General features: G+C 39.2%; 1 protein-coding gene across 1 annotated transcript; it reads right to left on the bottom strand.

Annotated features, from left to right (window-relative positions):
• Positions 1 to 975: 975 nt before the first annotated feature.
• gpm6aa (glycoprotein M6Aa) lies at positions 976 to 20,560 on the bottom strand. Its single transcript, XM_023298740.3, has 7 exons — positions 20,195 to 20,560; positions 7,700 to 7,892; positions 6,897 to 7,053; positions 5,821 to 5,974; positions 5,101 to 5,177; positions 4,154 to 4,219; positions 976 to 3,050 (listed from the first exon to the last, which is right to left on the bottom strand). Exons 1-7 carry the CDS (start codon positions 20,229 to 20,231, stop codon positions 2,898 to 2,900), a joined length of 837 nt encoding a protein of 278 aa, XP_023154508.1. The 5' UTR covers positions 20,232 to 20,560; the 3' UTR covers positions 976 to 2,897.
• Positions 20,561 to 27,642: the final 7,082 nt, after the last annotated feature.

Raw genomic sequence — 27,642 nt, 5'->3', positions numbered from 1 at the left:
TCCATGGTTTGCAGCCTGCTTCTAAAGGAAAAAAGGCTAGAGGTTTTATTTCCTGGATTCTGATGCAAGTCCCTCTGACTCTCAAGAAATTCCATAAATGTAAATGTATTATTGAGCTGCAGGTAAGCTGCAGGCCACATTTAAGATGTGTGAGGTAGTTCTGTCTGGCACCAGGGTGCAAAATGTAATTTGGATATGATTTATTACCTGACTGGGTGGATCAGTGGTTTTGGGTAGAGGGCCACATTCACCTGCCTGCTGATGACAGGTCTACAGTAGGGTTCCCCTTTCATATCTTCTGCACAGTGTTTGCTTATGGCCTTTTTTTTTTTTCAAAGGTCAGCTTGAATGATGATATCTCTAATACATGAGTATTTAGTGCTTGTCATTCGTTATGTTGATATACATAACACACATTACAGCAGAAGTTTCTCCTAGGTGTAGCATTACTCTAAAACTTAAATGTGCATGTAATAAAAGGCATTCGAAGAGTTAAAACTTCCTCTAGTTTTGGATAATCCTTTACCTTGTTGCCATAACCTGTGATCTCATTACTATTATTTATCTGAAATCTACAAACACAAAACGAATGTAAATGTTGGTCTCTCTCTAACTTGTTTTTTTTTTCAGTCTTTTCTACAAAATTTTAGAAGTTTCATTTGCATCACCACCAAATTTACCTGTAACCCAGCCCTGCAAACCTTTTTGGTACACATTTCATAACCAAGAGAAAAGGGAGACATCTAGTGGTATGTTGTAGTTACTGAGCATATTTCCTCCCGATGTACGTACATGCATTTCTTTCCTCAAAAACAGTAATCTCCCTTTTTTACAATCTAATTCTGTCTGACCACATTTTAGAACTCACTTAACAGATAATACAGTTGATATATTGCCTCTTGTGGTTATTCTTTCAGATCTTACACCACAAGTATGGGTTGACATTAAAACAAAATCGACACAAGACTTCTGGTATTTATTAACAAGTACACAAGTGAATTTTATTAATGCAAGCAAATTTGATCATACAGGTCAAATAAGCCACTTCAAGCTGTTGGCACATGAATGTACAAAACAGATTTGATTTAAAGCCTGCTACTAAGCATCTGTAGTGAAAGTACAAAAGACTAATACAAGGAGAAAGCTGAAAGCATTTTTTTCAGATCATTACAGAGTAAGCAATGTTGGTACAAGTATTAGCTTTAAGACATGGTTGAAAGCTCATCACAAACTAAACAGACACAACTCAAAGACTACAGTCTCTAATATCAGTAGCATAACGCAGTAAGCGTGGGAGGTTTAGTACTGCACATATAAACAAAGGGTTGATCCAGCAAGACAGTCAAAAGTGTAAAAATAAAGAAGTGAAATAAAGTAACTTTTGAGTCAATAAGACTATATTAATGCATGTCCATGCCACGAAAAACATCTAAATTCACAGTCTTTACTAACAGTACAGTTATCCAACTTTGAGTTGAACACCAATGCGCTTACACCTAGAGAGAGCACAGAAATGGTCAAATAAGTGCATGAAACTAGCTCTGAGAAATACTGACCAAAGGAAAAAAAAATGCCAGGCAATGAATCGACAGATCACCTCTGTAGCTGTATGGCATCGGGATGTGTAAGCAATACAGTTACTGTCATGAACAAAATTACTGTGACACACACTTTTTCTCACATTTGAAAACTCCACCAAGTAGTGCCATTACACCAACAACTTTTGTCAGGCCTTCTTTTCGGTTGAGACTGATGCAGATTGGACCGATTTCTTCTTATTCTCACATGAATTGTCCTTAAATGTCAGTGCTTAACATATAGGTATGCTTTGATATATCAGTATATACAGTGCAGAGTTCTGCAAAAAACAGGAGTTTAGTATTTATAAAGTTCCACTTTTAAGAAATAAAAAAAGGGATTATGAAAGCATGTTTGCATGTGCTTTTGTGGCTCGTGATTCAAAGACAATGGAATCATTCGAAGTCCTAAAATATATTTAAATGGAAAGATTATCATAAAATAACCCGCAATTTATCTTTAGTTGACTAATCCCATCTCTGAAATCTGACTATAAAGTCATTTTTTCCTGTTTAACAGGCTTGGCACATCTAGCAAATATTTGTTTTAGTTTGATTTGGTATTTATTACTGTGTTGACTTGCATTTGTGTAAGTTCAAATAGAAAAACAGCTCTAACTGCTTTCATGTGAAAATCGTTCTAATCCCTGGGAATACTGGTATGGCAAAGGCTTACAATGCTTCATAGTTGTGTTGTGAGATTTAACATATTTTCAAAACTAACCACCCATTCACATACAGTACATAGTTCTGGAACAAGAAATCCCCAGATACACGACATGAGAAATGTGCTTGAAAACCCTTTGAAGCCCCTGTTGACCCCCTCAGAAATCAGCAAAAAAAATAAATTATGCATGAGAGCAGAATGACACTTAGTATCAAATAAAATTTAAGAAAAAATAAAACAATTATACACAAATTATTTAGAGTAAAAAATTTAAAAAAAATGCAAATAAAAACCAGAAATACTACTGCTACTTCTAATTCTACAAACTACGCTAAAACTACGATCGGCACTAAGCAACTTTTATTCAAGAATAATGCAACTGCCATAATGATAATAATCATAACACCATCCATGAGAGAGGTAAAGGGGCTTGTTTCATCTGAAATGCTGTTTGTGACTGAGGAGGTTTGTGTGACGTAATCACCCCAGACCACATTGTCATATGACGCACCAGTGACATCAGCAGTGGCGAGGGCCCTAGGCGCCATCCGCCCCCCCCTCGGGAGGGGATGCTAGAGAGAGACAGATAGAAAGCAAGAAGAGAGAGAGAGGGAGAGAGGCCGGAGTGGCAGGGCCAGGCCTCACGCTGGTCTTTATGTGTAGGCGTTGAGACGCTCCTTGGAGCGAGTGGAGTGGATGTCGTGAAGCTCCTGCTCCTCCTTCGACTTGATGTCCTCGTACTTCTGCATCCGGCAGGCGTCCTTCACGTAGGCCCAGTTGGCAGACAGCACCATCAAGTAGTGGATCTGAGAAGGAAGTTATCATTAGTTATTTATTAAGCGTGGTACCAATAAGAGAATGAGAAGAAGAGAAGAATAGAGACCATTGCCAGTTTCAGAGTAGAACTGCATCATCACAAGATGTGCTGTATTCCAGCGCATCTTGTAACATTTACATTATTATTGATTTCTCAGATTTATGAGTTTTGTAATGTGGTGAGTAGACTTGAAAAGTTTCTAAAATCCTGGAGAGCTTTCTCATTATTCCAGTAGGTGGCAGCATAACGCTACTTGTAGTCTCTGACTTGTGTTACCATGGCAGCTAAGGTTGTAATGAATGCATTGTGGTTTAATGACTGGGGTTATAACAAAGCTTCACTTATCACAAGGAATGACAGTTTCATAGCTGCACTGCGAGATGCAAAAAGACCAATTAGACGACTGAGATCCAAACATGGAAAATATGTGCATGATTTTGTTTGTTGTTGAGTTTGTTCCCTTGAGTGTCGTGTATTTTCAAAGATTTTTACCGCTGATTGCTTTGAACCTTTTTCGTGACCAGCTCATTATTGGGATGCACCAGTGAATCTGTTGTGGCTAATTTTCTCCTCCATCATCTGGATGGAAAACAATGAGGACGAGGGGAGATGATGTAGCCCCTCCACAATTTGCACCATCATCTCTGACTAGAAAACACTTTCTGTTTCTCAGAAAATGGCTCCTCACAAATTACTGAGTGATGTTTGCAACAATCTCCGAGCCTTTCTTCTTCCTGTTTCCATGACAACGGCATGACATGCCTGGCGCCTCCGAGAGAGGGAGGGAGACAAACCCTGTCTTTTTCACTGCACCAAAATGCCTTCTCTCCCATCTACAGCCATTCTCTCACAGGGAGAGACAATCAGCCACAACAAAACGCTGCTAGTTTGCCAGCTACAGTAGTTCCTCTCAGTTATCTTCATTTTCAATAACAGCCTTACCACTGCAGATTTGTTTATTGCTCCTACAAACAAAAGCAAAGCCTCTTGTTCATGTAGAGAGACTTAAAAAAAAAAAGAAGCTTGAACCAGCAAAGATGCTATCCTTGAGAGGCTTTTGTTGTGTCTTTTGAGTGATGTTTTCATTCTCACCATAGCAATAACAGCAGCTCCTGCTCCAGCAAGGGCACAGATGAACAAGTGGAATGTCATGTCCAGCTATTGGAAGAAGAAATCACGGCACAAATTAGTCTTCAGTTCTTACGGGACATCAAAATTATGTAAGAAATTATAGTGTAAACATTCAGTTCATTCTGTTCTACATTCATAAACCCATATTATTGTTATGGAGTAGTTGTACATGCCATGTGGAGCCCCTAAAAAATGCTTCACTCATTCAATGTCTGTAAAATTTTCAAAATTGAGTATGTAAGAAATGGTTTCACTGTCCATTACTTTTTTTTTTTTAAAGTGTCAGTTCTATGCTGTCATGTTCAAAAATACTTTACTTTTGTCAAATCCCTGATATCTCAGTTTGGAGTCACACTCCTATGTTCTTTGTCAAACTTCAGCAGAAATCATTTGAGTGGAATTCATAGTTACAAGTCTAGTTCAAAGAAGTGACAGTCAGGGCAGGTGAAAGATTTCTTTCTGCTCCATTTATATACTGTATGTCCTCTTGGTTCTTTTCCTGCTGTGATGTAGAATGTCGTGTTTAAAGCTGCTTTTTAAATTTCACATGTAGACAGCATTGCTAATCTGTGACGACTATGACAAGGTCCTGGTCATGATGACCATCAGCTGTTATTTTTGCAGTCATTGCAGACTCTGTTTATAGATTTGTCATTTCATTTGCAGGATGAAAACACGCGTTACTGTACCCACACAAAACATGCAGGAAACAGGTGCTTCTATAATCTGCCTGCCTGTGAGCAGCTACACCGAAGGAGACATGCTTTGTTTAAGGGCACACAGTGATTTGGTTGAAATAGTGTCTGTGTGTGTGTGATATATGTATGAATTAATTTACAGACCGTGCAGAATGTTATTTATAGAGTGCATTAAGATGCTTTGATACCAAAACGTTGCTTATTTCATACCTCATTAGATTCGCACATCTTGTAGAATTTCTCTGATCCAGCACACACAGTTTTTGCCTCAGCAATTGGCACAATACCTGAAATGAAGTTGGAATATTTTAAAACTTCATTTTACACCAGTGTGGAGTGATACTCAATAAGAAATCAGACAGAATCAGACAGAACAAAGACAACAACAACAGACCATTGCAATACAGTTTCAGTTCACGCATAGCCACACTGGCGACATATAGGCCTTTAATGTCGTGGTGGCAGCACAAATGTGTGTTGACACAAAGACAGTATCAGAGGCTGCCGGTGGCTAATGGACTGAAAGAGATGGCACTAATTGAAAATAATGAGCCCGGCATATAAGCTACAGATATGATTGACTTTCATTCATAGCTTAACATGATGTTATTCTGGATCATTAAAGCCATTCGAAAGGAAACACTGAGTTTAATATACTGTAATTTTATAGAGGTCACTTTCCAGTTACTGTGTTTCATATATTAAGTACCGTATTTAGTAAATTGAGTTCAAAATGTATCAAAGATTATTGAATTTCACTTCAATCCATGATGCAGTCTGCTGTGCAAGTATAATTTCACTGGAAAATGTCACGCTTTAGAAATACTTTATGTATTCTGCCAGGTACAAAACAGATGTGGGGCAGCTGGTAAGCAATTAAAGACATCTGAGCAGCACACTGACACTGAAAATGAGAATATTCATTCTTACCGTACTGGCGGGGGTCCAGGCAGAGTGTGGCGCCCTCCAGCACCGTAGCGTTTTGGCAGATATTCCAGATGTTGAAATATATAAAGACCGGGAGGGAGGTAAAAGCAGTGACTCCGAGCCAAGCCAGCATGAAGATGTATGTCAGCATGATGAACTGAAAGAATGGAGAACAACAGTAGTTTGTCAGTTAGCAATTTTAATTTAAAAAAAAAAAAAATGCACAACTCAACTGTACAATTGGTGTTTGTTCCAGAGCATTGCAGAAGGACAAAATCATCTTGTAAATTGAAAACTGGCTAGTGTGATTGAGCCTGGGATCCTTTAGGTTATGAAGTGTTGCCCTGCAGACCACTTGCCTATTTTTGCCAGCTAATCTCATTTTGGTTTGGACACGTCCATGACCACAAGATTAATAAAGCCAGCGACCACACATACCATAGCATAGCTCATTTCCTTTGTTTCCTTGTGCCTTGAGCCTTACATTTACAAAGCAATTAAATCCCCAAGATCATCTTGTTGTGACCGCTGCAGGCTTCCTCATATGCACTGTATGAAAGTGCTCCTAAGTCTTTATTGTTATGGCTGCATATTAAAATTATTTTCACTGGTGTTTTACAGGTTGCAAACAGCATGATTTTAGGAATTCTTTTTTTTTTTTTTTTTTAGCTAACCTACATGAACACATGCAAATCAACGAATCATTTATTCCATAGAAGCATTACAGTGTGTTTTACTGGATGTCCCTGTACTCTACATAGAAAAAATAAGTAATATTCCATCGCATTTAATAGAACACCTTTAGAACTTTGTGCTACCTTTTGTTAAAAAAAAAGAAATACAGTTGGTGCTCCAGACTGCTTGTGTAGTGCTTATCACAATGGCTCAAAAAATGTAGGCTATTGAAACCTTCACCTACTCAACCTTCAAGGGAAACTCCAGCAAAATGACCTGACATTTAGACTGTATGACCAACTGACTCCTGCAGCAGTGGAAGCTTACGCCCAGTTGTAAATGCAACAGACCAAAAACCTGAGCTACATTTTTGCGGTGTCCATTCAGTAAATCGGTAACCCTACCCAAGCGCTGACACAGCGTCCGCAGGTGGTGATCTTGAAGTCTCCATACAGGTCTTTAATGGCTCCACTGGTGAAGAATCCCTCCACCATCAGCAGGATGCCGTAGACGAAGAAAGCTGAAGCAATGCCGTAGATCACATACTTGATAATGTCAATCCTGGAGAATGAATAGAAAACACTGAAACAGTCCATAATTACAACATATTGCACTTAGTTTATGAAATATTGTTGAGTCTTTAGTGGAAGTGCAAACATACACAGAAAGAGGATATTTAATTGCAAGTAAAGTGGTACTGTTCTTTACATTTGCCTTTGAAATGGAAATAATATACATGCTTTACTATCTTAAATCTAATAGGTTTGGAGGTTTAGTGCAGTAGATATATTTGCAGTGTCTAACCACATATATTAAGTTGCTCTTTTTCCCCTTGGAAGTTTCTACAATGACAGTTTATTAGGTTTATGCCATGGCTTTACTTTTCCACCCCCTAATAATGCACTGACAGTCTCAAAAATATGGATTCTAACTCTCATAGTCGATTTCTGGCTTCTACATGTGTTACTGAATTACTCTAGTAATACTACCAGCCATTGTGTACTGTAGCTTTACAGTGTCTGAGCAGAGTTGTTTGCTAGTGAGCTTCAACAGGTAGAGGTGACTGAACAAACAGATCGACACATTTGTAATATCAAAGCAAATTTTGAGATAATTTTATTGGAAGAAACTGGTGAATATGAACTTTTAAGGGTTAAATCAACATTCAGAAGGGGATTTTGGAATGTCGGACTCTTTTCGTACTCACATGGTAAAGACATCCAGCGCATCCACAGGGCTCCTCACCACCTCAAAGTAGTTCTGGAGGATGGTCACAGTGCCAGAAAGGGCTTCGTGTCCGCAGCCGCAGAACAGAGCCACACCCGCATACAGCAGGATGGTGGCTATGAGGGATGGGTATGGAATCCCACCCAGGCATTTTATGCAGCATTCCAGGCATCCTAAACACACAAATACAGCAATAAATTAGTCAACAAACTTCTTGAAGAAAAGTGTTTATTTCAGTTTGACACGCAGCTAGACACATTAGACTGGATTCACACTATTTTGCAAAATTTTAAATTATTCAGCAAAACATTGCCAATGGGCAAATGCATTTGCATGTTGTACACTGTACTTCCATTTAGTTTTTAGAGAATCTCCAACATTCAGACCACAGTTGGGAGGCAGCTCTGCATGCATGCATGGTAGAACAAAATACAACAACTTGATTGAGGAGGATCGCAGTGCTGTTCTGCCTGTTACATGGGCGACTGAGTTCTTTATGCATCAAGCAAGTGTCAGAGTGCTCAAAGCCATGAAGCGGGATGAGATATTTACTGGCCACTTGTACTTTATCTATGCAGTTAACTGGCATTTTTGTCTGTATTTTAGGTTTGTGCACCAAATTTGTTCTGTCAGTTGTTCAGCCCTGCAGAGGATGCTGGCATTTTATTCAGCATGAAAAACTCAGCCTGAGCTTTACATAGCAATCCTGACCTTCAACCCCTTTCTTCTTTGCCCAGTCTCCTGTCCCAGAGGCCCTTAAGGTGACTAATCACCGCTCGACTCCAACTTCAATCTTGTGCCGCACAGTGTTGCAATGCTCAGAGAGAAGCTGAGGCTGTAAGTGCTGGTGTGCACGAGTGTGTCTGTATGAATTGCTTAGATTTATGAGTCTCCATCTTGTGTTTGTGTATTTGTGTGTGTGTGTGTGTGTGTTTTGGGCTACTGGCTTGGTCATTTCTCAGAGTTACAACAACAGAATTGGAGTTTATTTCCTGGGCAAGCACAGAACTAATCCAGTCTTGCAGTGCGTTGCAGTATATGAACCACGCAGACACATTTTTTCCACATAATGGGACCATCCTGAATCAGTTGGTAACTCCTCATCTAGACCTGCATTGAAATGGAAAGCTGCTTCCTGAGTATACATGGCTGTTTGAAGTCCATGTCAATACACGTGAAAATGTAACTCCATGTTCATAAAAACTTAAAATTCCTCTTGATCAGTTATCAGATGATAATGGCCAATGATTAAAGTCATCTGCATTCACACTGCCGTCCCTGCTCTCAAAAGCGGCTCAGTGGGTGTGCAGTCGGGTTTGATTGCCAGTTGTGGAGCTGATAAAAGATTTCGGGATGTTTTCAGCACTATTCTTTTATAGTTATCTCATCATTTTCACTTGCGTTACAAAGCAGTAGTCAGAGCAATATCCCGCCTTCTCAGCTCTCTGCTTCTGACTCTGATCCAGACCCGAGCGGAATACAAAGTAGCTGGTCCGCCTGCTGGGCTTTACCAAGCAGTCAGACGCTTGGTGCAGCTCCGACCCTCGCCCAGACTCGCCTAGATTATCTACATTCTCACTGATATAATCCAGTGCTAGACTGTGGAATGCCTTTTCTGCCTTTCTACTTCATTTTTACAGAGTGTACACAGTTTCCCAATAACCTGTGCAGCTTTTCACACTTGGAATCCATTTGCATCAGCTACAGTTTCCCAAAAAAGTCAATAATTCCCTTCAAATAGACATGAGGTTAGGTTATCGGTGCACGCTGACTAGCTTCTGTCCCTGGATTTTAGTCTGTTTATAAGCATATTTTCTCAGTTCAGTGGTGCACAGTTTGAATAATGCCCGACATATGTTCAAGTCGATGGCTTAAAGAGGAGGAACATGAGTCTGAGTCGATGGGATTTATGTAGACTTTCATCTGAAGGCTTCCCCTGTCTTTCAGACAGATCACAGTCTGACACATGATTATATGTCAAGCTGGAGATTCTCCCACTGCACAGGATAGGGGGACTGTGATGTCATCTCTCTGCAGTATTCCTGTATCATCACTACTCTGGTGTTTCTCCAACACCCTCACCTACCCACCTGAGAAGAGACATCAGATTCAGGGAACGCCTCCCCTCTGGTGCCTTTTAGGCTATCAGTTACTCACAGTGTCACCTGACGTCCACTCTCAGGTGGTTTCATAGCAATTCACACCTTTGTTCATGTGGCTCTGACATCCTGCAGGAGGTTTAAATGGCTTGGACTCCCTTTTTGCCAGTAAAAACTGGTACTGCCTCTTGCATGACTTGTGAAACAACTACCGTATATTTCTGTATTTTCAGTCTAATGGATAATGCAGTTTTGATAGTCACAATTTTAAAAGGAAAGCACCCCTGTGCTTATCGGAGTTATTTATGTGGAACAATGCATTGCATCATTGTTTTGTCATTAATTGTGATGTCTCTACTTGACCTCATCTGGACTGCTTTTTTTTCTTTTATTGTCTTTTGGACAGCTGCCATTGAAGTGAGAGTTGATTTGTTTAAATTACACTGATAATTGTTTACCCATGTTTACCTGCGCACCTATTGAGGATAAAAATTGATGATTTGATAAAAAATGTTGCTGTTGATATCAGAATGGCTTTTGTTTGGCCATCTAAGCATGGAAAAGGCTCCAGCTAAAGGGCAGTGCCAAGGTTCTGAGATAAAAATGTAGTTGTGTCAGCAAAAAAAAGTTGAGACAAACTCAACTTTTGCTGGACTGCAACGTGACTCCAGACAAAGTGCTGAGTTTGGAAATCACATATATGCAAGTGCACAATCCTGATTACTTTGGTATGTGCACATCCTGCTTTTTTACTGTTTACCTTGCCATCAGGACAAATGATATAATACCTGCTAGAAGCTTCTTTTTTGTAGTTGTTCAGTGTATTTCATTGTCTCATTAACATCCTCTGTCAAAAAGAAACAACAAAACACACCCCACACATGCAGCTCCTTTTGTTTTTGGTTTGACTATCCTCTAAGACAGAAAGTGACTCTGTCAACACCTCTTCCCTCAGCCTCATTATCTCGAGTTGGCTTATCGTTTCAGGAAGCAGGCAGTGACAGGATTTATTGATGCGGTGGGGTTTACTGACAGGATGAGAGCGAGAGAGAGAGGCTGGTCAGATATACCTTTCATGCTCTGGTCAATGTGCCTGTTTAAGCCAGAGTAAGAAGAATCAACTGTTTAGACAATTGAAATATTCACCAAAACATTTAGATGGTCGTATGAATATGCAGGAGCACTTCATAAACACACACAAACTTCAGAAATAATCACAATATATTGCTGTCAGTTTTTAATTTTACATGAATTCTCCAACTTGTGTTCTGAAATGCCATCTCTGAGAAGTCATCTGAAGTGAAAGCAGTTATTTTTTTCCCTTCTGTAGTGAGCAAACTCTTGAGACATGCTAGTGAGATTTGGTGCCATAACTGTACAGAGCCAGTACTTAACATGTTGGGAGACGAGTCACAATATAAATGATTTATGTCATGTCCTCAATCAAGGTTTATTACCTTTGCATTATTTACATTACTCCATTCAGATTAAACCAGCTGCAGTCGAAATCTCTCTGTTCTTCATTTTAAAGGTATTTTCATTTCTGTGACGTACAACTGCGCCGGTTAACTCAGTAATCAGGTGTAATCACTGCGCCTACAAACCCAAATAGAAGAATTATGCCTACTAGTTTGCATTACTGCAGTTTTGTTACAACACAATCATGTCTTCTACGTGACTTGACTGAAGGGAGGTGTTGTTTCCATGGAAACAGGAGAAGATGAAGTTACAGGGCAGGATGAGAGCATTAGTGAGTGGATGCAACAAGAGTGATGCTTTATTGATTGTCTGCTCCTAATTTTGTGGAAGGGAAACTCCTTGGATCCAGTAAAAAGAGGTGTACGAGGAAAGCACAAGATGAAGACGATGGCCATGTTCAAATGTGGATTAGAAGAATAAATCATACATCATGATCTAAGAGGAAAAAAACCTGATTGAATAAGGATGTGAGTGTAAAAACTCATTTTTTTAACACTAACATCCTCACTTAATTCAGCTTTTCTTTGTCTAATGCTCAAATGGTTTTCTTCATATTTTCATGAAACTACATTAACGCTGACTGATGAGCTGTGATTTGTTCCTGTGCTAATTATATCAAGCGTTACTTGTCACCATCACCACATTGAACAAAACTTTCCCTCATACCAGTGCACATTCTCATTTCCCCTCAGTAACACTTCATTGATCTTAACTGACTGCAAGATTGAGCTCGTGAAAAATGGCGAATGGTGGTGCATACCGACTGTGAGAGCTACTGGATGCTTGATCCATAATTTAGAAGTGGCACAGTGCAGCAGCGCACAAGCCTCTCACATTCATTATTCATGCTTTCTGCTTAGCCCAACGTTACCTGCGATAAAAATGAAAAGATCCCGTGCTAGATGAGGGGTTGCAAGTATTTGAATTGATCTTGATAGGTGTAGTACTACTTGTGTTTTGAAGTACTCACTGACCGTGAAGTTGGGAATCTGGTCCAACCGAGCGGATTCAAATGGACCAGGAGCAGCCGTGACAAAGTCCTTTGGTGTGGTCTTACCTGAGTTTCCTTTAGTATTTAGTCTTGTTTTCATGGCAGAATGGAGAAAATGGCAAGTTTCCTTAAACTTTTTTGCTTTGTTACAATCTGGTGGCTATTTAGAACCTTAAAAAAATCTAACAAATGTCTATTTTTCACATATCCACGTTCATCTCACCATCAGGGAAGAAACACTGAAGGATTTTCTTCACGCTGGGTGTTAAATATATTTCACAGGCCAAAATTGAAAATCTGGCAACACAAGGATTAATTTTATTCAATTTTGAACAAAGAGACAGGATTTCACAAGATGGTGGGGGTTTAAATATTTTATCCTCCACACAACAAAGCCTCTGTTATTTTTTGTGTTTTTTTTCTCCTAAAAAGGGAGTTGAAAAAAAAGAAGAGTGAAGCCTATGTGACCCCAAACACCATGATCCAATCAACAGAAGGCGTCTCCTTAATACAAAGAGAAAGGATGACCCCCTCCCAAGGCCCATCCCACCTCCCACAACTCCTCCATCTGTCAGTGTCATATCCGACAGGCAAAAGGGACGCACACTCAGATTCTCACTGACCCAGTCAACTTTCACATGAGGCATGAGGCTGTCCTTAAATAACGCTTAGAATTAAACTACCAAGTACAGTTGGTGTTAATTTCATGAAGGTTTCGCTTCCTTTTTTGCAGCAATAATGATCTCGATAGGAATATTATAATAGTTACATTTCAACTAGGGTTTAACAGATTGTACGGGCCGAGCTTAATGCAGAGAATTTGCATCAGTCATTATGCTTATTAGACAGCTAAGTGTTTTTTTTTCCATTTCCTTTGCTTAATTGGTTTACTAGAGTTCGTTAGCATTTCATTTTAGCATATTTAGAAGATTCAAGAACCACAAAAACTCACCCACATTTACCTTAATTAAGCCTGATGTGTTGTTTCAATCTAGAAGCACAATTTATCTAATTTTAATTCTACAGTGTACTTCAAATGTGTACAGTTAGTGTCACTAGATAACCTTCGTGCATTTAAGGAGACAGTAATTTGTTGAAGCCCCTACCTGATCGCTTAAATGGTGCTTTTGTGTCAGTACAGTAAAGACAAATGAGCAAAATCGCCTAAAGCCTCTTACCATTTTAGTAAACACACCAGACCGAGTGAGACAGACAAAAGTGCAACAGAAAAGTAATATTTACACCAGCGTAGCATCGGCTGTAAACACCTGCCTTCCCAAGAGTGCACAGAATAAACGTTTGCACTGGAATGAACTGTCAGGCTGTATTGTTTTTCAAACTGGCAGGTTTAAGTTCACGTAGAAGCAATATTTCTTTAATGTTAGGACTTCCCCAACTCAGCCATCTGGCCCTCACATTTAAGTTTTTTTTTTGTCTTTTCAAACTCTGAGAGAAATATTCAAATATATAAAAGTTCCACAGTCAGCAGAATGTTAGTTATGAATTTAATTTTGGGCCAACTCCAAATACTTTGCCTTTTAAAGAGGATATAGGCTCGTAATGACTGTCTTTGTTGGTGCTCTCCTAATTAAAATGGATCTTTTCTATTTAAAGCCATACAGCAACATTAGGCTTTGCTTTTGGGGCGGTTATAGCCTGGGAGAAAATAAATAAGATGCTGTATTAGAGGAGGAAATTAACAGAATCCATTAAAGGAGATGTCAGAAGAGAGAACCTTAATCTAATTTTGTCTGGTACATGTTGACTGCGCTTGCACTGCGAGATATGCAATAAGACATTTTTTTTTTATTTTTGTGCATGCAGCTAGCAGTTATTGGTTCCTTGCTATCACAGGAGTTTTGTGTGGGGGTAGGGTGGCAGCGAGCCTGGCCAGAGAGGGAGGGAGGGAGGGAGAAAGAGAGGGAGAGAGATCTCTGTGGGGGGATGGTGTGTCTGTGTCAGTCTGAGGCTAATGGGCGTATATACATGTCTCGTTGCTTTCCTTGTTCCTTCTAACGCAGCCCCCCTCTCCCTGTAGCGAGCAGGTTTTTTCAGCTCCTGCATGCCCCCATCTCCTCTGCGCATGTTTAATCAACCAGTATGGTTGCCATGTCAACCGCAGCGCAAAATCTGAGAATAGACCGGGTACTTCAGAGCTGTGACCCACTTACTGTATGTCAACAAATTCAGTGGGACAATAGTGAATGAGACACATTACACACATATCCCCTCTGGGTAAAAAGGACGTTACAGGCCAGGTCCAAAAGCTCAGCCGCTGATTTCCTCTCTTTCTTTCTTTCGCTGGGAGATGGAAGAGCCTGAACATGACTGCGTGACTGCAGAGCAGGGACGTGTCTTTTGTCGTTGCCAAGTCCGCTCCAGGAACCGGGGGAGCAAATGTCAAAAAGCTCAGCACAACAGACGAGGGATGTGTTGCTCTCGGTTTCTGCGTTTTAATTGTGCAGGTAATTCCCTTTCCCAGGGTGAAATGAGCTTAAATGTCTTGATGGCCAACATTATGAGCAGCCAACACTGAAGAATGTAGGGATTTAAAGCACAGTTCCCAAACAATAGAGCATCATAATAGCCTGTATTCAGTGTACAACTGACTGTGACAGCAATCTGTACAGTTGCTTTTTTATCTTTGCTTGATTACAGTTGCAAATACTCTGAATAACCTTAATATTTAAGCTTGATGTAAATAACTTAACCTACTTCATCTATAGTTTTAAAGTCTTTATGTCTTTCAAATGAGACTAAACAATTATCAAGACTTGTGTGGGTTTAAAAAATGAGAAACACACAACATATGAGTATAAATAGTCATGCAGATAGTAGTTTCACTATTAAAATAGTGCAGTGCAAACTCATTAGCATGTTAAATGACACCATCATATTATCACTTGAAAATTTCATTGCAAGGACCCAGTGTGGCTCATTATGACTAGTCTCTGTATGGACAATTATATTTTGAACACCTGTTAACCCACATCTAAAAATCTATACAGAGGAGTTATTCCTCTGAGAACAATAAGAAAATCCTCAGAAGTCCTCCAGTAATAGCTCTAACAAATGCCAGAGGAACAATTGGTGGAACTCCCTCGAGTTCTTCAGGGTCGGACCAGGTTAAGATTCAGAACAATGAGAAATAGACGAGGCTGCAGAGGCAGAGAGGTTATGAAGTGTTTGACCAGCGCTCACTGAAATGATACTGTTCTCTGAGTTGAAGCTATTATGTCAGAGTGGAAAAACTGTGCAGCAGCATCCAGGGTATCACTGGATACAAACTCTCCACTGAAGTCAATCCTAATTTCATTTATTTTCAGTGTTCGCAGCTCTTTAAGGTAAAATGATCAACCCTGCTGAATGATGAGACAGCTTTAGGTTACACAGCAAAATTAATGAATGTATTCATGAATGCATCACAAGTGAATAATATCTTCAAAAATGATCTAATTTAAATAAAAATCGAATGCAATCTTTTACACTGGCATGCCACAAGTCTAACCACAGTACGTATATTAAAAGCAGCCTCTTCTGAATTCAGCATGCCTTAACCTCAATGCAAATTTGACATTTATTATGGGAGCTGTAAATTTAAAGTGCATAGAGCTCATTGAAATATACCCTAACTCATAAAGTGTTACGATTGTGCATTGTGTTTGCTGAATTCATGCTATTTTGTTTGACAGAGACTCGCTAGATTGCGGACTGACATAATTATCAACGAGATGCACAACGTGTTACCGCTTGCCAAATTAGTATCCTGATCAAACTGATCAAACAGAAGGACAAGCGGTGCCTTGCAGAGTTGATTCTTGGCTCAGGAAAATACTAACAGGTGTGCCTTTCTCAGTTTTTCCATTCAGCAACAATTAACACGAAGTGTAAAATATCTCCACAATGTTTTTTGGTTTGTTCGTCAACAGCGTTACCCATAAATATGCTCATTTGCAGAACTTCTTCACAAAAGTTTAATCATTTCATCCCTGTGTTCATGTTAGCAGAAACCTGCTCTGGGCGTTGGTTTACTTCCTGTTGCTGATGGCTACTTTAGAACATAGAGTGCACTCCTTCATTTGGCTGGCAGCTCAAGTGAGCAGCGCCCACCTGGTGCATCTGACTCATAATCTGAGATTTGCAGCCTCAGAAGAGGAAGACAGAAGGGCATTAGCGTGCTGCGAGTGCACTCGATGACACCTGCACCCCTTCAGAGGTGGAAGTGCCTATTTATTTACAAGGCGTTGTTGTCTTGGATTATGTCTGCAGTCGGACCGAACAATTAATCAATTCGAAATCAAAAGCGCTAGTTGTAAACAGTGTAGTTTGCAATTTAGGTTACATCTTATGCAGTGCATCTTTTTAATTAAATTTTTTTTAAATTTTTAATGTTTTTTTCACAAATTCATGCCATCCTCTTTGTATTCATGTCATCTTACTAACTGTATCTCATTTGGCAACACTCTTTTTCATGTTTTATATCTATTCTACAGTGAATATTCAACTGAAGCTTCAATGCAAACCACACTTGCAATATCTGCCAAAAAAAATTACAATTAGGTATTTTCCAAAATCACCTAGAAGTAGTCTACAGTGTAAACAAACAAACAAACACACAAAAAGAAACAATGAATTTCAGAGAAAAATACGTTAAAAATGATGGATTGTCAAACAAAAATTGTGAAGATAACTGCAAATATGTGTAAAATATCGATATTTTAAGCAGATTTTAACCCAGTAAAACAGTGTAAGTATATGTTCACACATTGTTACAGAAGAAATTACCAAAACATGTGGATGTGCTTTACAATTTTGGCCTGTTTTGTTTGTACTTTTATTCTGTGATTTTACTTGATGTTAACTGTAATTTAACAAAACTGGGTAAATTCTGCAAAATAATTGAAAATTGTTACCAAAAAAAGTACAGTTAAAAACTGTGTTCATTTCTACAGCATGTTTCATCAGGAAAATACAATAATACAGCAATGCTATAAATTTGAGGGGGAAGAGGATCCTGTAAATCTCCAAACAGTCGCCTTTTCAGAGTTAATGTGTGATATCCAAAAGCTGGCTCTGTGATAGACTGACAACCTTAAGTCAGCTGGGAAAGACTCCGACACCCCTACAACCATCCAGAGGATAAAGCAGTGTATACAAAGTGGATGGATAGATGGATGGACATCAAAATGCTTTTAAAAATGTTATGACCAGACAGAAATCTTTTATGATGCTTCTCTTTTTCAGTCACTTTGCTGGGAGCAGTTACCAGTTTCTCCCCAAATTCTGAATTAATCTTTAATATACAACTTCTTGCTGTGGGCCAATATCACAGCATCAGAATCTAGTCCTGTACTTTCCATGCCATCCTGAACAATTTATGTATTTAATTTTCTTCTGTGATTAGTCACCCTGTTTGTTATCAAAAGGTACTTGTAGAGCTGGGGCTATGTCTTTCTGGTAGCAGATTTCCCCTGAAAATGAGCAATGACTCTTACACACCATTACAGAATTTTACTGAAAGACAGGAAAGAAATCAAAGAGACAACTAACAAAACCTGACAAGTTGGCTTTAATGTTCATCTTGCCTCATCAGAGCAGTCACTCCAATCATCTGTTGTCTGCAAAAACCAGTAGAGGAGCTGTCAAGTCGCTCATTTGATAAAAGGCGCACTAAGTTGGGTGACAAGGCCTGCTACCTCGTTCTAATGCGTCTGTGTTACACTGTGTCACGCTTGATCAACCGGTAAATGTCCAGAAACATGATCTCAGTGGAGCCTGGAAATAAATGGGAAACTGTCTTGAAATTGTTTAGTAGCGCTGCTCTTGTATTTGTTGTTTTAGTGGCTAAATAACATAATTTAGGCCAGCTGGAAAAGCTAGTTAAAAGTGTGCTCTCTCTACAAACTATGGACTGATTCCACTTAAATGTACTGTCCCAACAGACACCTTGCACTTTATTCCATCATCTCTGGATTCACGCTTCTACATTATCATGTCCATATTTGGCATCTTATTTGTGACAGCTGGGCAGAACAGTTAGGATGTAATCTGATGTAACTGAATGGGGAATTAAAAAAAACACACACACACAGAAGAATCTTGCTTCAAAAGTGCATAAACAACGCAGATAAGATGTCACGGGAAGAAATCAAATTTTCGCTTGTGTTTGTTTTGACACACCAACAGTGACTCATAAAGGCTTGTCGCCCTGGTGACAACAGAACAGCGATTAGCTGCACACATTTGTCAAAGAGGTGGACTTCTTGTATATCAGCCTCTCTGCTAACAAGTTGGTTACTTTTTACCCATCTCTTCTTGGACGGAGACCATGTTTACAGTACTACGCAGAGAATATTAGGTGTAAAGATATTCAAGTGGGGGTGGGGGTGATACATAACAAGTGACACGGAAAACAATTACGTCATCTATAAAAAGCCAAAACTCCTCTTCTGTATCTGTGAAATAGCTTGTGATGACCCACCTGTGTTAATACACTAAGTAAATATGTAGTCCTCTGTTTTTATGTTTTTTATATTGATATTCAGAGGGCATGGCTAACCAGTGAGTCCAGTTGAATGGACAGAGAATGCAGAAATGCATGCACAACTTGCATGGCTGCATCCTTCAGCTGATTGAACATTTGTGTTATAGTATCCAAGGCTGCTTTTGCTCTTGGAGCAGGAATGCCTATGTACACACCTAGTCATGGCAACCAGGAGATATTCTGTCAGGGTTTCTGCACTGCAACTATCACACTTAGTCAAGTATTGCTCACTCTTGAGATGATTACGTTCCTAATGCTCTCCCAAGCCCCTCGCTCTGTCTTTTTTTTTGCACTCTGTCAGTGTTTCCTCCTTTGCTCATCTCCTCTTATTATCCTTAATTTCTGTCAGCGTGCCTCTGCACCTCTTTTTATCTCCTGTCCCTCCCACAATCTCAGACTCGGTGAACTATTCCTGTGTTGCCGAAATGTCATCAGGAGGAGTGGGTGACAAAAGAGGAGATAATGACTAAACTTGGACAGTGCCATGGCAACAGTTTTAGCTCATGTGTGTGCATGGGAGTAGTGATAGGTTGCAGGGAGGAGAGGCAAGAGGGGAGGAAAACACAAACATATGAAGCCATGTCTGTCACATGAGTTAAATCTGGAAAACAGGGGGAGGGAGGGAGGGAGGGAGGGAGGCAGAAACAAAGGTTTTTTTTTCACCATGACAACAGCATCTTGTCACAGCCTTTGTTCATGTGTCATTTTGGGATTTTTACAAAAATAATGACTTCAATAATCCACTGATAAACAAATATACACTCTTATTTTCATGCTTTAAAGAGTCACAACCTTAAACTCAATCATGCATGCAGGAGAAAAAAAAAAGTGGTGGGTGTGTGAAGTATAAATAGCAATTCCACTTTGCACAATAGCAACACTGCCTCTCTTAAATGAGCAAAAGAAAAACCTGCTCCTGCATCAAATCCACAGTGAATGTCGCAAAGGACTGCTGCAACATACAATGTCTCAGTGTTTGGTCACAAAGGGCAGAACCTGAGAGCTGATGGATTAATGAGTGTAGAAGCTTGCTTTGGTACTCCACTCCTCATGTTTTTCTCTCAGCCATCACGACAGGCATGAAAGCCTTATCAAGCAAACAAAGGCAGTCCAGCCCTCGCCGGGGCAGTTCACACCCCTCTCTCTACCCAAACACCACATACAGACATGCACTTTTCAGTGGAGTGCTGATACTCAATGGACAAAGGAATTACCACTAACATCTGCTCTCCTATTCAGAGTGGGAAAGACTAACATTTGTGCAATTGATTTGCAGAGACTACTGACACTCCAATACAACACACATGTCAGATTTACCTAAAAAAAAAATCTCGTCCAACATGTAAAGAAACAGTTTCTTACCTTTCTGGGTCTGCCCCTCATCCATGTCTTCTTCCATTGTGCTGGTTTTGTTTTTACAGCAACTACAGATGTGTACAAAAAAAAAAGCCTGTTTTGTTTGCGGGTTAAAATCTTATTTATTAGAGGAGTAATCCACCAAGCACTTCCTCTTTCTTTCTCCTCTCTTACTTTTCTACTTTCCCTAGATATTCCTACGAAGCACTGCCGATCAGCTGTGGTGTCTGTCAAGTGTCTGGGCGATGCGAGGGATTACTGAGTCTTTGTGGTACTGTCCATAGCGAGCTGCTGTGGCAAGTGCTGAAAGCCTTCTTGGTCCCCGGTGGAGGAGGAGGAGGAGGAGAGGAGTAGGGGGGCTGGATTGAGCAGAGGGTGGTCTCTATGGTAGGCAGGAAAGCGCATGTGTGACAAAAGGGGGATGCAGTTGGAAAAGGCAGGTGCGTGGAAAACGTGGAAGTGAAACATTGAAAGCAGGGCTGAGGCAGAATGCAGACCCGTTGACTGTGTCGTGCATTCAACTGTGTTCACAAGTGTGGGTCACCGTTGCTCGCCTCGCCCACCCTGAGCACCCCTGGTTCTCAGACACAATGGTCAAGCCCGCTACTGCATTAACTCAACCTCTCCTTAAATAAGGGAGGGAGGGGGACATCTGATTTCAAAATGGGATTCTCCTAATCTTATTAGTCGTGCAGATTCAATTATACAATCACTAAGGAGGTGTCACTGGACTCTTACAATGTAAATGCACACCACATGTGTAGACAAACACAGCAGCGGCAAGTTGCTTTCAACCTTTGGTGATTTTAGAGATTTAAACTGAGGGATTTTCACATCAACATTCACATAAAAGAATTAATATAAAATCATTTAGATAGATAGATAGATAGATAGATAGATAGATAGATAGATAGATAGATAGATAGATAGATAGATAGATAGATAGATAGATAGATAGATAGATAGATAGATAGATAGATAGATAGATAGATAGATAGATAGATAGACAACAGCTAATAACATAAGGGAATGGTGATACCTGATACACTGATGAAGACAGCCAAATAAGCATGTAGATGTGGATAGACCGAGGGATAGATAGATGAAAAGGAGGCAGAGAGGAATAATTGGATGGGTTACATTAAGCTTATATGGAGTGAAATGTGCTGTATAAATAAAATCTGACTTGACAAAGTATGGACAGATGGCTGGATGAATGATCAGACAGGTGGATTAGATGAAACTTTAATGATCCCTGTGGGGAGATTGTGCTTCTGCTGCTGCAAACAGCTAGAAAGATGTAGAGAAGGAGGCAAGTGAAGAGTTGTCAGAGTGGTGCAGGTAAATAATTTTACATAAATAAGTTGTGATTTAACATAAACATGTACCGTAAATAATTCCAATACATGCATTACAATACATGGACTCCCGATTAAAGACACTCTGACAGCTTCATTCTTAGTCCGTCTAGAAGAAAAGTCCCATTATCTTTATTATACTTGATGGTAATTATGCAAATGTTTCAAAATTAATGTGATGATTTATTAATGTTCAAATGAAATGCTTCATTAATGTTTAATTGTTTAATGTAAGACTTTCAATTAATTATTCAATTAGCCTGCTGTAGCTTATTGTCCAACCAAATGGCCTAACCTCCTGTGTCCACTGAGTGCCTCTTTGTAGTTAAATTTAGCAGCTTAGCTCTTTAATTCTAGCTGCATGACTCGAGGAATGGTGATGTTGGCTGTCAGACAGTCTACCATTTTTCTCCAAACTGAAATACCTCACACATTGCTGGATTAATTGTAGTGAAATTTTATACGGATATTTATGGTGCCCAGAGAAAGAATGCAACTGATTTTGGTGGCCGCTTGGTTTTGACTGCGGTGTCACCATCAGGTTGACATTTGTGTTTGTTAGAATTGCCTCCATGACTGTTTGATACTATTTGGTATGTATATGTATGTTCCCCTCAGGATAGTGATTGTTTTTATTGTAATCTGATCAACATGGTAAACATTATACCGTCTCTTTATCAGCATGTTATTGTGAGCACATTTAGTTCAAAGAAACACTGTGCATATGTATTCTAACAGATTGCAGGTTTATACCATCATTTCTATAACCACATCTGGCTTTTAAACACTCATGAAATGAAGAAGAGGTTACTCATCAACAATCTAATCTGGACTCTCCTCCCAGCTCTTTCAGGAACTATCTGTTGCTATTTCAGTTTTTGCGATACAGCCCGAAAATTTTTCCCCCAATTTGTTTGTCTACATTCTCTTGCATCTCCAAACCCCAAGCAGTTTCCGGGTATTTGGTCCTGTCACGTTTTTACTCACCGTGTACTCATATTTTTGTTATTCCCTTCAATAGCTAAGATGGTAGCGTGGAGGACTGTAGGAGAATCATGCAGAGATCCTTAGGTTGCTGGTTCAAATCCGGCTCAAAGGTGGAGGCTTTTGTGAATTGCACCTGTGAGGGATCAGTAAAGTTTATCTCATCTTATCTTCATTGCATCTCTATGGAAACAGTGTATTTACAGTTAATAATTAGTAGAGAGAACTAAAAAACTTACTTTACTCAGCCAATTTAATCATTAAAAACAAAAACACACAAACCTACAACCATAAAAAAAGTTTTTTTTTCATTTATTTGATTATTTCTTTTTACAAGGATCGGAAAAACCTGGCATCATCCATAGATACATACACACAGACAATAGATATTTCACTACTTACTTACATCATTTAATTTGCTTTCATACTTGCAGTTCAGTCTAACTGAATGGTTCATTTTGTAAATGTACGCATGTAGAATAAAGTGATGAAATTTGATGAAATATCACGCTTTTAAGCTTAGACTTGATAAAGTTTCCCAACTGAATGGCATGTAACAGAGGAGTAATTTGTCTGCCACCGATTAGTAGCTATGATAAATGGTGTCATTCTGCCAATTTTGTATAGTAATATATCTTTCTGTTCAATTCAGTTGTATTTATAAAGCAACAATTCACAACATATGTCATCTCACAGCACTTAACATACTAAGCTACAGACCTTACGAATTGTAAACAAAGAACAGAGAACCCAAGAATCTAAAGTTGCCCTTGGATTCCCTATGAGCAAGCAGTTAGTGGTGGTGGGAAGGAACCAAAAAAATCCCTAGAACAGGAAAAAAAAAAAAAAAAAAAAAAACAGCCTCCAACAGAACTAGGCTCAGGGAAGGCGCCTCGACCGGTTGGGGTCAAGCTTAATTTGTGTACCTGGAATGTGTCAAGAGCCGGAGCCAGATGCACGTACAGTAATTACACTGATGACTGCATGATCACTCATCAGCGTATGGTTTGGGTTGATAAACTCACCGTTGGGTTTTAAGGGTTAGTGCAATGCAAAATCTAGTTTTTCATTTTTGGACTTAATTACATGTATTCGATATATCCAGAGATCTATAAAATATGAGATGCGAACATCCCTTTCTTTCTTCATATTTATAGTATGACATAAATGAGCCGATGAGGTTTGCAGCCTGTCGTGACGTCACAGCAGGATAAGTGCTGCCCCTGATTGGCTCCTCCTCCTTGTCTTTACCACTCACTGAACAGAGAAGATGCAGAGAGAGACAATGCCTGTGGTCCTGCTCTTAAAAGGGGCATCAGTGCAGCAACTGCAGACACTCACAGCAGCCCATTTGAAACAGAGTTAGGACCAGGGGGGTTTTAGACATGGTAGAATTAATGATCTGTGCAATATTTTGAACTAGATAAGATCAGCTTTATTGATCCCTCACTGGAGAAAAAAAATCATGTTACAGCAGCCTGATACAGATAAGGCATGGAAGAAACAGGACGAGAAATTTAAAAAGTGCAACAGGGATAAAAAAAAAAAAAAAAAAAGCTATAATAATATAGGTGTCATAGACAAATACACCAGGTATGATGAATCTACATATGGATATGTACATATATGACATAGTGAATTTACATATGGATAAGTGCAGCATGACACGATGAGTTTACATATGGATATGTACACATCTATGACTTGATGAATTTACATGCATGTTAGGCATGGAAGATAATGTACCCACAGTTCTGTTATTGCAGTATAAAACATTATAGGGGTGAAAGACCAGTGTTAACCGTGATGTTGTTACACATGAAGAGTACAGTTTAAAATATTTGTGTTGATTTGTATGGGAGCATTGACTTGTTAAAAAGAAGTGTCACATGCAACCTTTAAATGTTTTCTCCCCTTCAGGAAATGGTCATAATGCCTGGTTCTAAGCTTTGGTCTATCCATTATGACAAAAACTATACATATAAAAAACACTTGGAATTGAATAACAATTTGTGTTTCATATAGTTTGTCTCATTAGATAATGTCTTTTTTGAAAATAGATTTAATGCAGGGTTCAGTTTTCGATGTCAGGCTTCAGGGACCAACAATTGGCTTCAGAACAGTTCAGGATGCCATAAATCCTGCTTCCAGGTCAAACACTGAACACACATCATTTTGTACAGTGAAGTGCGTCACTATTTTAGATATGTGCAGTGATAACGAACCATCAAGCATATTCTATTTGTGGAGCTAGCAAAGGGTGCACTCAGGAGCTTTGTTTGTAGGTGTCAGGACGAAACCTTTTTAGATAGCAACTTTCACTGCCTTTGAGGAAAAGCTCTTCTGGCTGTGAGACTAATCATATGGACTATGTCAACATATGCTTATGCCATATGCCTCGCCATCGATCGCTTTCTTCCTTCCTCAGAATGCTGAGATTCTTTATTATCTCCAGCATCAGAAACGTCTTTTTGGACACCTTCTAAGTTTTTCTGGCATAGTTGTTCCTCCCTTCAGTTTTGGCAAGTCATTTCTGGTTAATTTAAACTGCATTTCTATCAGTTACCCATATATGTTTCATAGTATAACTCTGGTATACTATGAAACACATAGATTCCCCTGTCACTGATAGTGTTAATCTGGATTCAGTGAACTCAATAGGCAGGGGCTTTAGCATAACAAATGCCCATTTATATGTGAAGGTCCAACTGTAAGGCCATTTGAAACTGTTTACATTTAAACAAACTCCGAATGTACGACTACACTCATTGGAAACAGTGTTGATATCATGGACATATCCTAATATTTAAATAATAATTATAAATATGGTTTTAGTTTGTTGTTGTACTGCAGGTTATTGTTAATATATGACCATATATGTGTGTTTATGTCAGTCTGAGCACTGTCTGCAGCACATGTAGCAGAGTATGCATAACACCTGAGCAGACCATGGTGCAGGCTCAAGCTTTGTCTTTATGGTAAATCACTAACTACTTTGTGAAATACATTCCAGGAAATTAATAAACAATAATTCTAAAAGTTTTTTTTTTCTTTTTGCTAACTGTATTATACTACATATAAACATGTACAGAATTTTGGCCAATATATCAATGTCAGAATTCCTTACTCCTTTAAATCTGTATCAGCCCTAAGTATTCAGTAAGGAATGCGGCGGCCGGCGGAGTTATGTTACGATCCGTGTACATTTGTCCTTCCTTTTGTCTGTCTCTCTGTTAGCAACATTACTCAAAAACGGACTAATGGATTTGGATGAAATTTTCAGTGAAGGTCAGAAATGACACAAGGACCACCTCATTAGATTTTGGCAGTGATGCGGCTTATAGTCTTGATCCACCGATTTGCTATAGATTTTTGTATCATTGTGAGATAGCGGCACAGTGACCAGCTGCCTGCTGACAATCACATGATTACGATCCTACTACAAATCCACCGTTGCAGACTTATTGGGACTTATCTGTCAGAAATCATCCAATGACTGAGCAGCCTTTGTGTAGTACTGCACACTCTTAGTGCTTTTCTTGTTGTACATACAGAAAAAAGTAAAGGTTGGATAGTTTGTATAGCTTTTCCCTTTCTTACTTTGTACCTAAATGACAGTTTTTTCTTTTATGTTGTATTTTTTACATTAATATACCTTCTTGCTGCTGTTGTCCTGCATAGTGTGTGTAACTTTTAAAGCATTTAATGTGTAGACTAAAGCGTTAACTGTTTTGAAGTATTTAACCTCCACTGTTACTTGTGTAGTAGCCCGGCAAACAGCAGATTTGCACAAAATGCTGGCTATACTGAATCATTAAAAAACAATGACATTTTTATTTGTCAGTTACAATTCATGATCTTTAACTGTTCTCTTCTCTGTGCTTCTTTTTTTTTCAGTTTTGGTTGAAAATTTCTGATGGTGTTTAATTTTGAGTGCTGCTCTTTAAACATTTGTACCTCCTATGGTTTCAAAAGCCATAAACACTAAAAGGTGAATTGTGTTCCAATCTCATGCATAATATTTTAATATTTAAATGGTATTGTGGGCATGTTAGACATTAGAAAATACTCATTTGCACTTAATTACCTTTTTGTCCTCTGGGATTGTGAAAATTAACGACAGGAGCCAGCAGCTTGTCAGTGACTAACAGGCTGCATTCTGCGTAAATTGACAGTATGTAAATAAATCGTAGCAGTTCATTAGTGGAAAATGAATAAGGAGATATACAGCAAATATCAGAATCTGACGTGACTTTTCACACATTTGTGCTCATGCCAGCTGCAGACACACAAAGTGCCCCACCCGTGACCTGGATAACATGACCACAGTCTAGCTTTACCACGGCTTTGTTAATAGGGGTGAGAGATTTGCTAGGGGTGAAATGGGGGAGGGCTTTTTTTTTTCTAGGGGAATCCTTACAAAGATTCGCAATATCCCCCTGGCTAGTCGTGTTCCTGTCTATGCTTCCAGCAAGGCGTTGACCCCCTCCTCCCTCCTCCCTCCTCTTGCTGCATCCATTCCTCACTAGAGATTCCTTCACATGGGTGCCATGATGCTGATAGGAAAAATAGCAGATGGTGAAACACTTTCTTAGGGCATTTTAGGCACTGTTGGTTTCTAACATCATTTATCTGGCATCTTCAATTTTCGTCTCAGATGAGATGGACTGTGTGCACGGATTCAAGTGCTTGTTAATAATCTCAAATAAATGTGCCTGCGTTTTTTTTTTTTTTTATCCAGACATATTCGGCTTGAAATCCTGCAGTCGCTGCCTGAGCTTATGACCAACAGAAGGAGCCAAAGAACCTCACAGTAAGCTTATTAATGCGTCCTGGTCGCTCTCCAGTATGGGCTTGCTAGTTGCCATAGCAACCAGGCCTTAGATATTGTTCAGTAGGAGAGTGCTGATGGAGAATAAATATAAACATAACCCTGTAACCCTGGCAAGTATGTTTTATGTAAATCTGCCTATCACTCACTACTCACTCCTCATTATTAGTGCTTACAGTATAATTTATTTTGCATTACAAAAAAACTATACATCAAGATCCGGTCATTCTTTCATTACACTGTGCATGTATTATTTTTGTATTTTGATGAGATCACTTGCT

The sequence above is a fragment of the Amphiprion ocellaris genome, chromosome 13 (genome assembly GCF_022539595.1).
Source record: "Amphiprion ocellaris isolate individual 3 ecotype Okinawa chromosome 13, ASM2253959v1, whole genome shotgun sequence".
NCBI lineage: Eukaryota > Metazoa > Chordata > Actinopteri > Pomacentridae > Amphiprion > Amphiprion ocellaris.
This window is presented reverse-complemented; position numbering and strand designations above follow the sequence as displayed.

Excerpts from the sequence above, each read along its gene's own strand:
- gpm6aa (XM_023298740.3), bottom strand. The coding sequence starts at position 20,231 with ATGGAAGAAGACATGGATGAGGGGCAGACCCAGAAAG. Across the intron at positions 5,975-6,896 it reads GACGCTGTGTCAGCGCTTGG|TTCATCATGCTGACATACAT; the intron begins GTAGGGTTACCG and ends CCATTCTTTCAG. Across the intron at positions 5,178-5,820 it reads CCTGGACCCCCGCCAGTACG|GTATTGTGCCAATTGCTGAG; the intron begins GTAAGAATGAAT and ends ACTTCATTTCAG.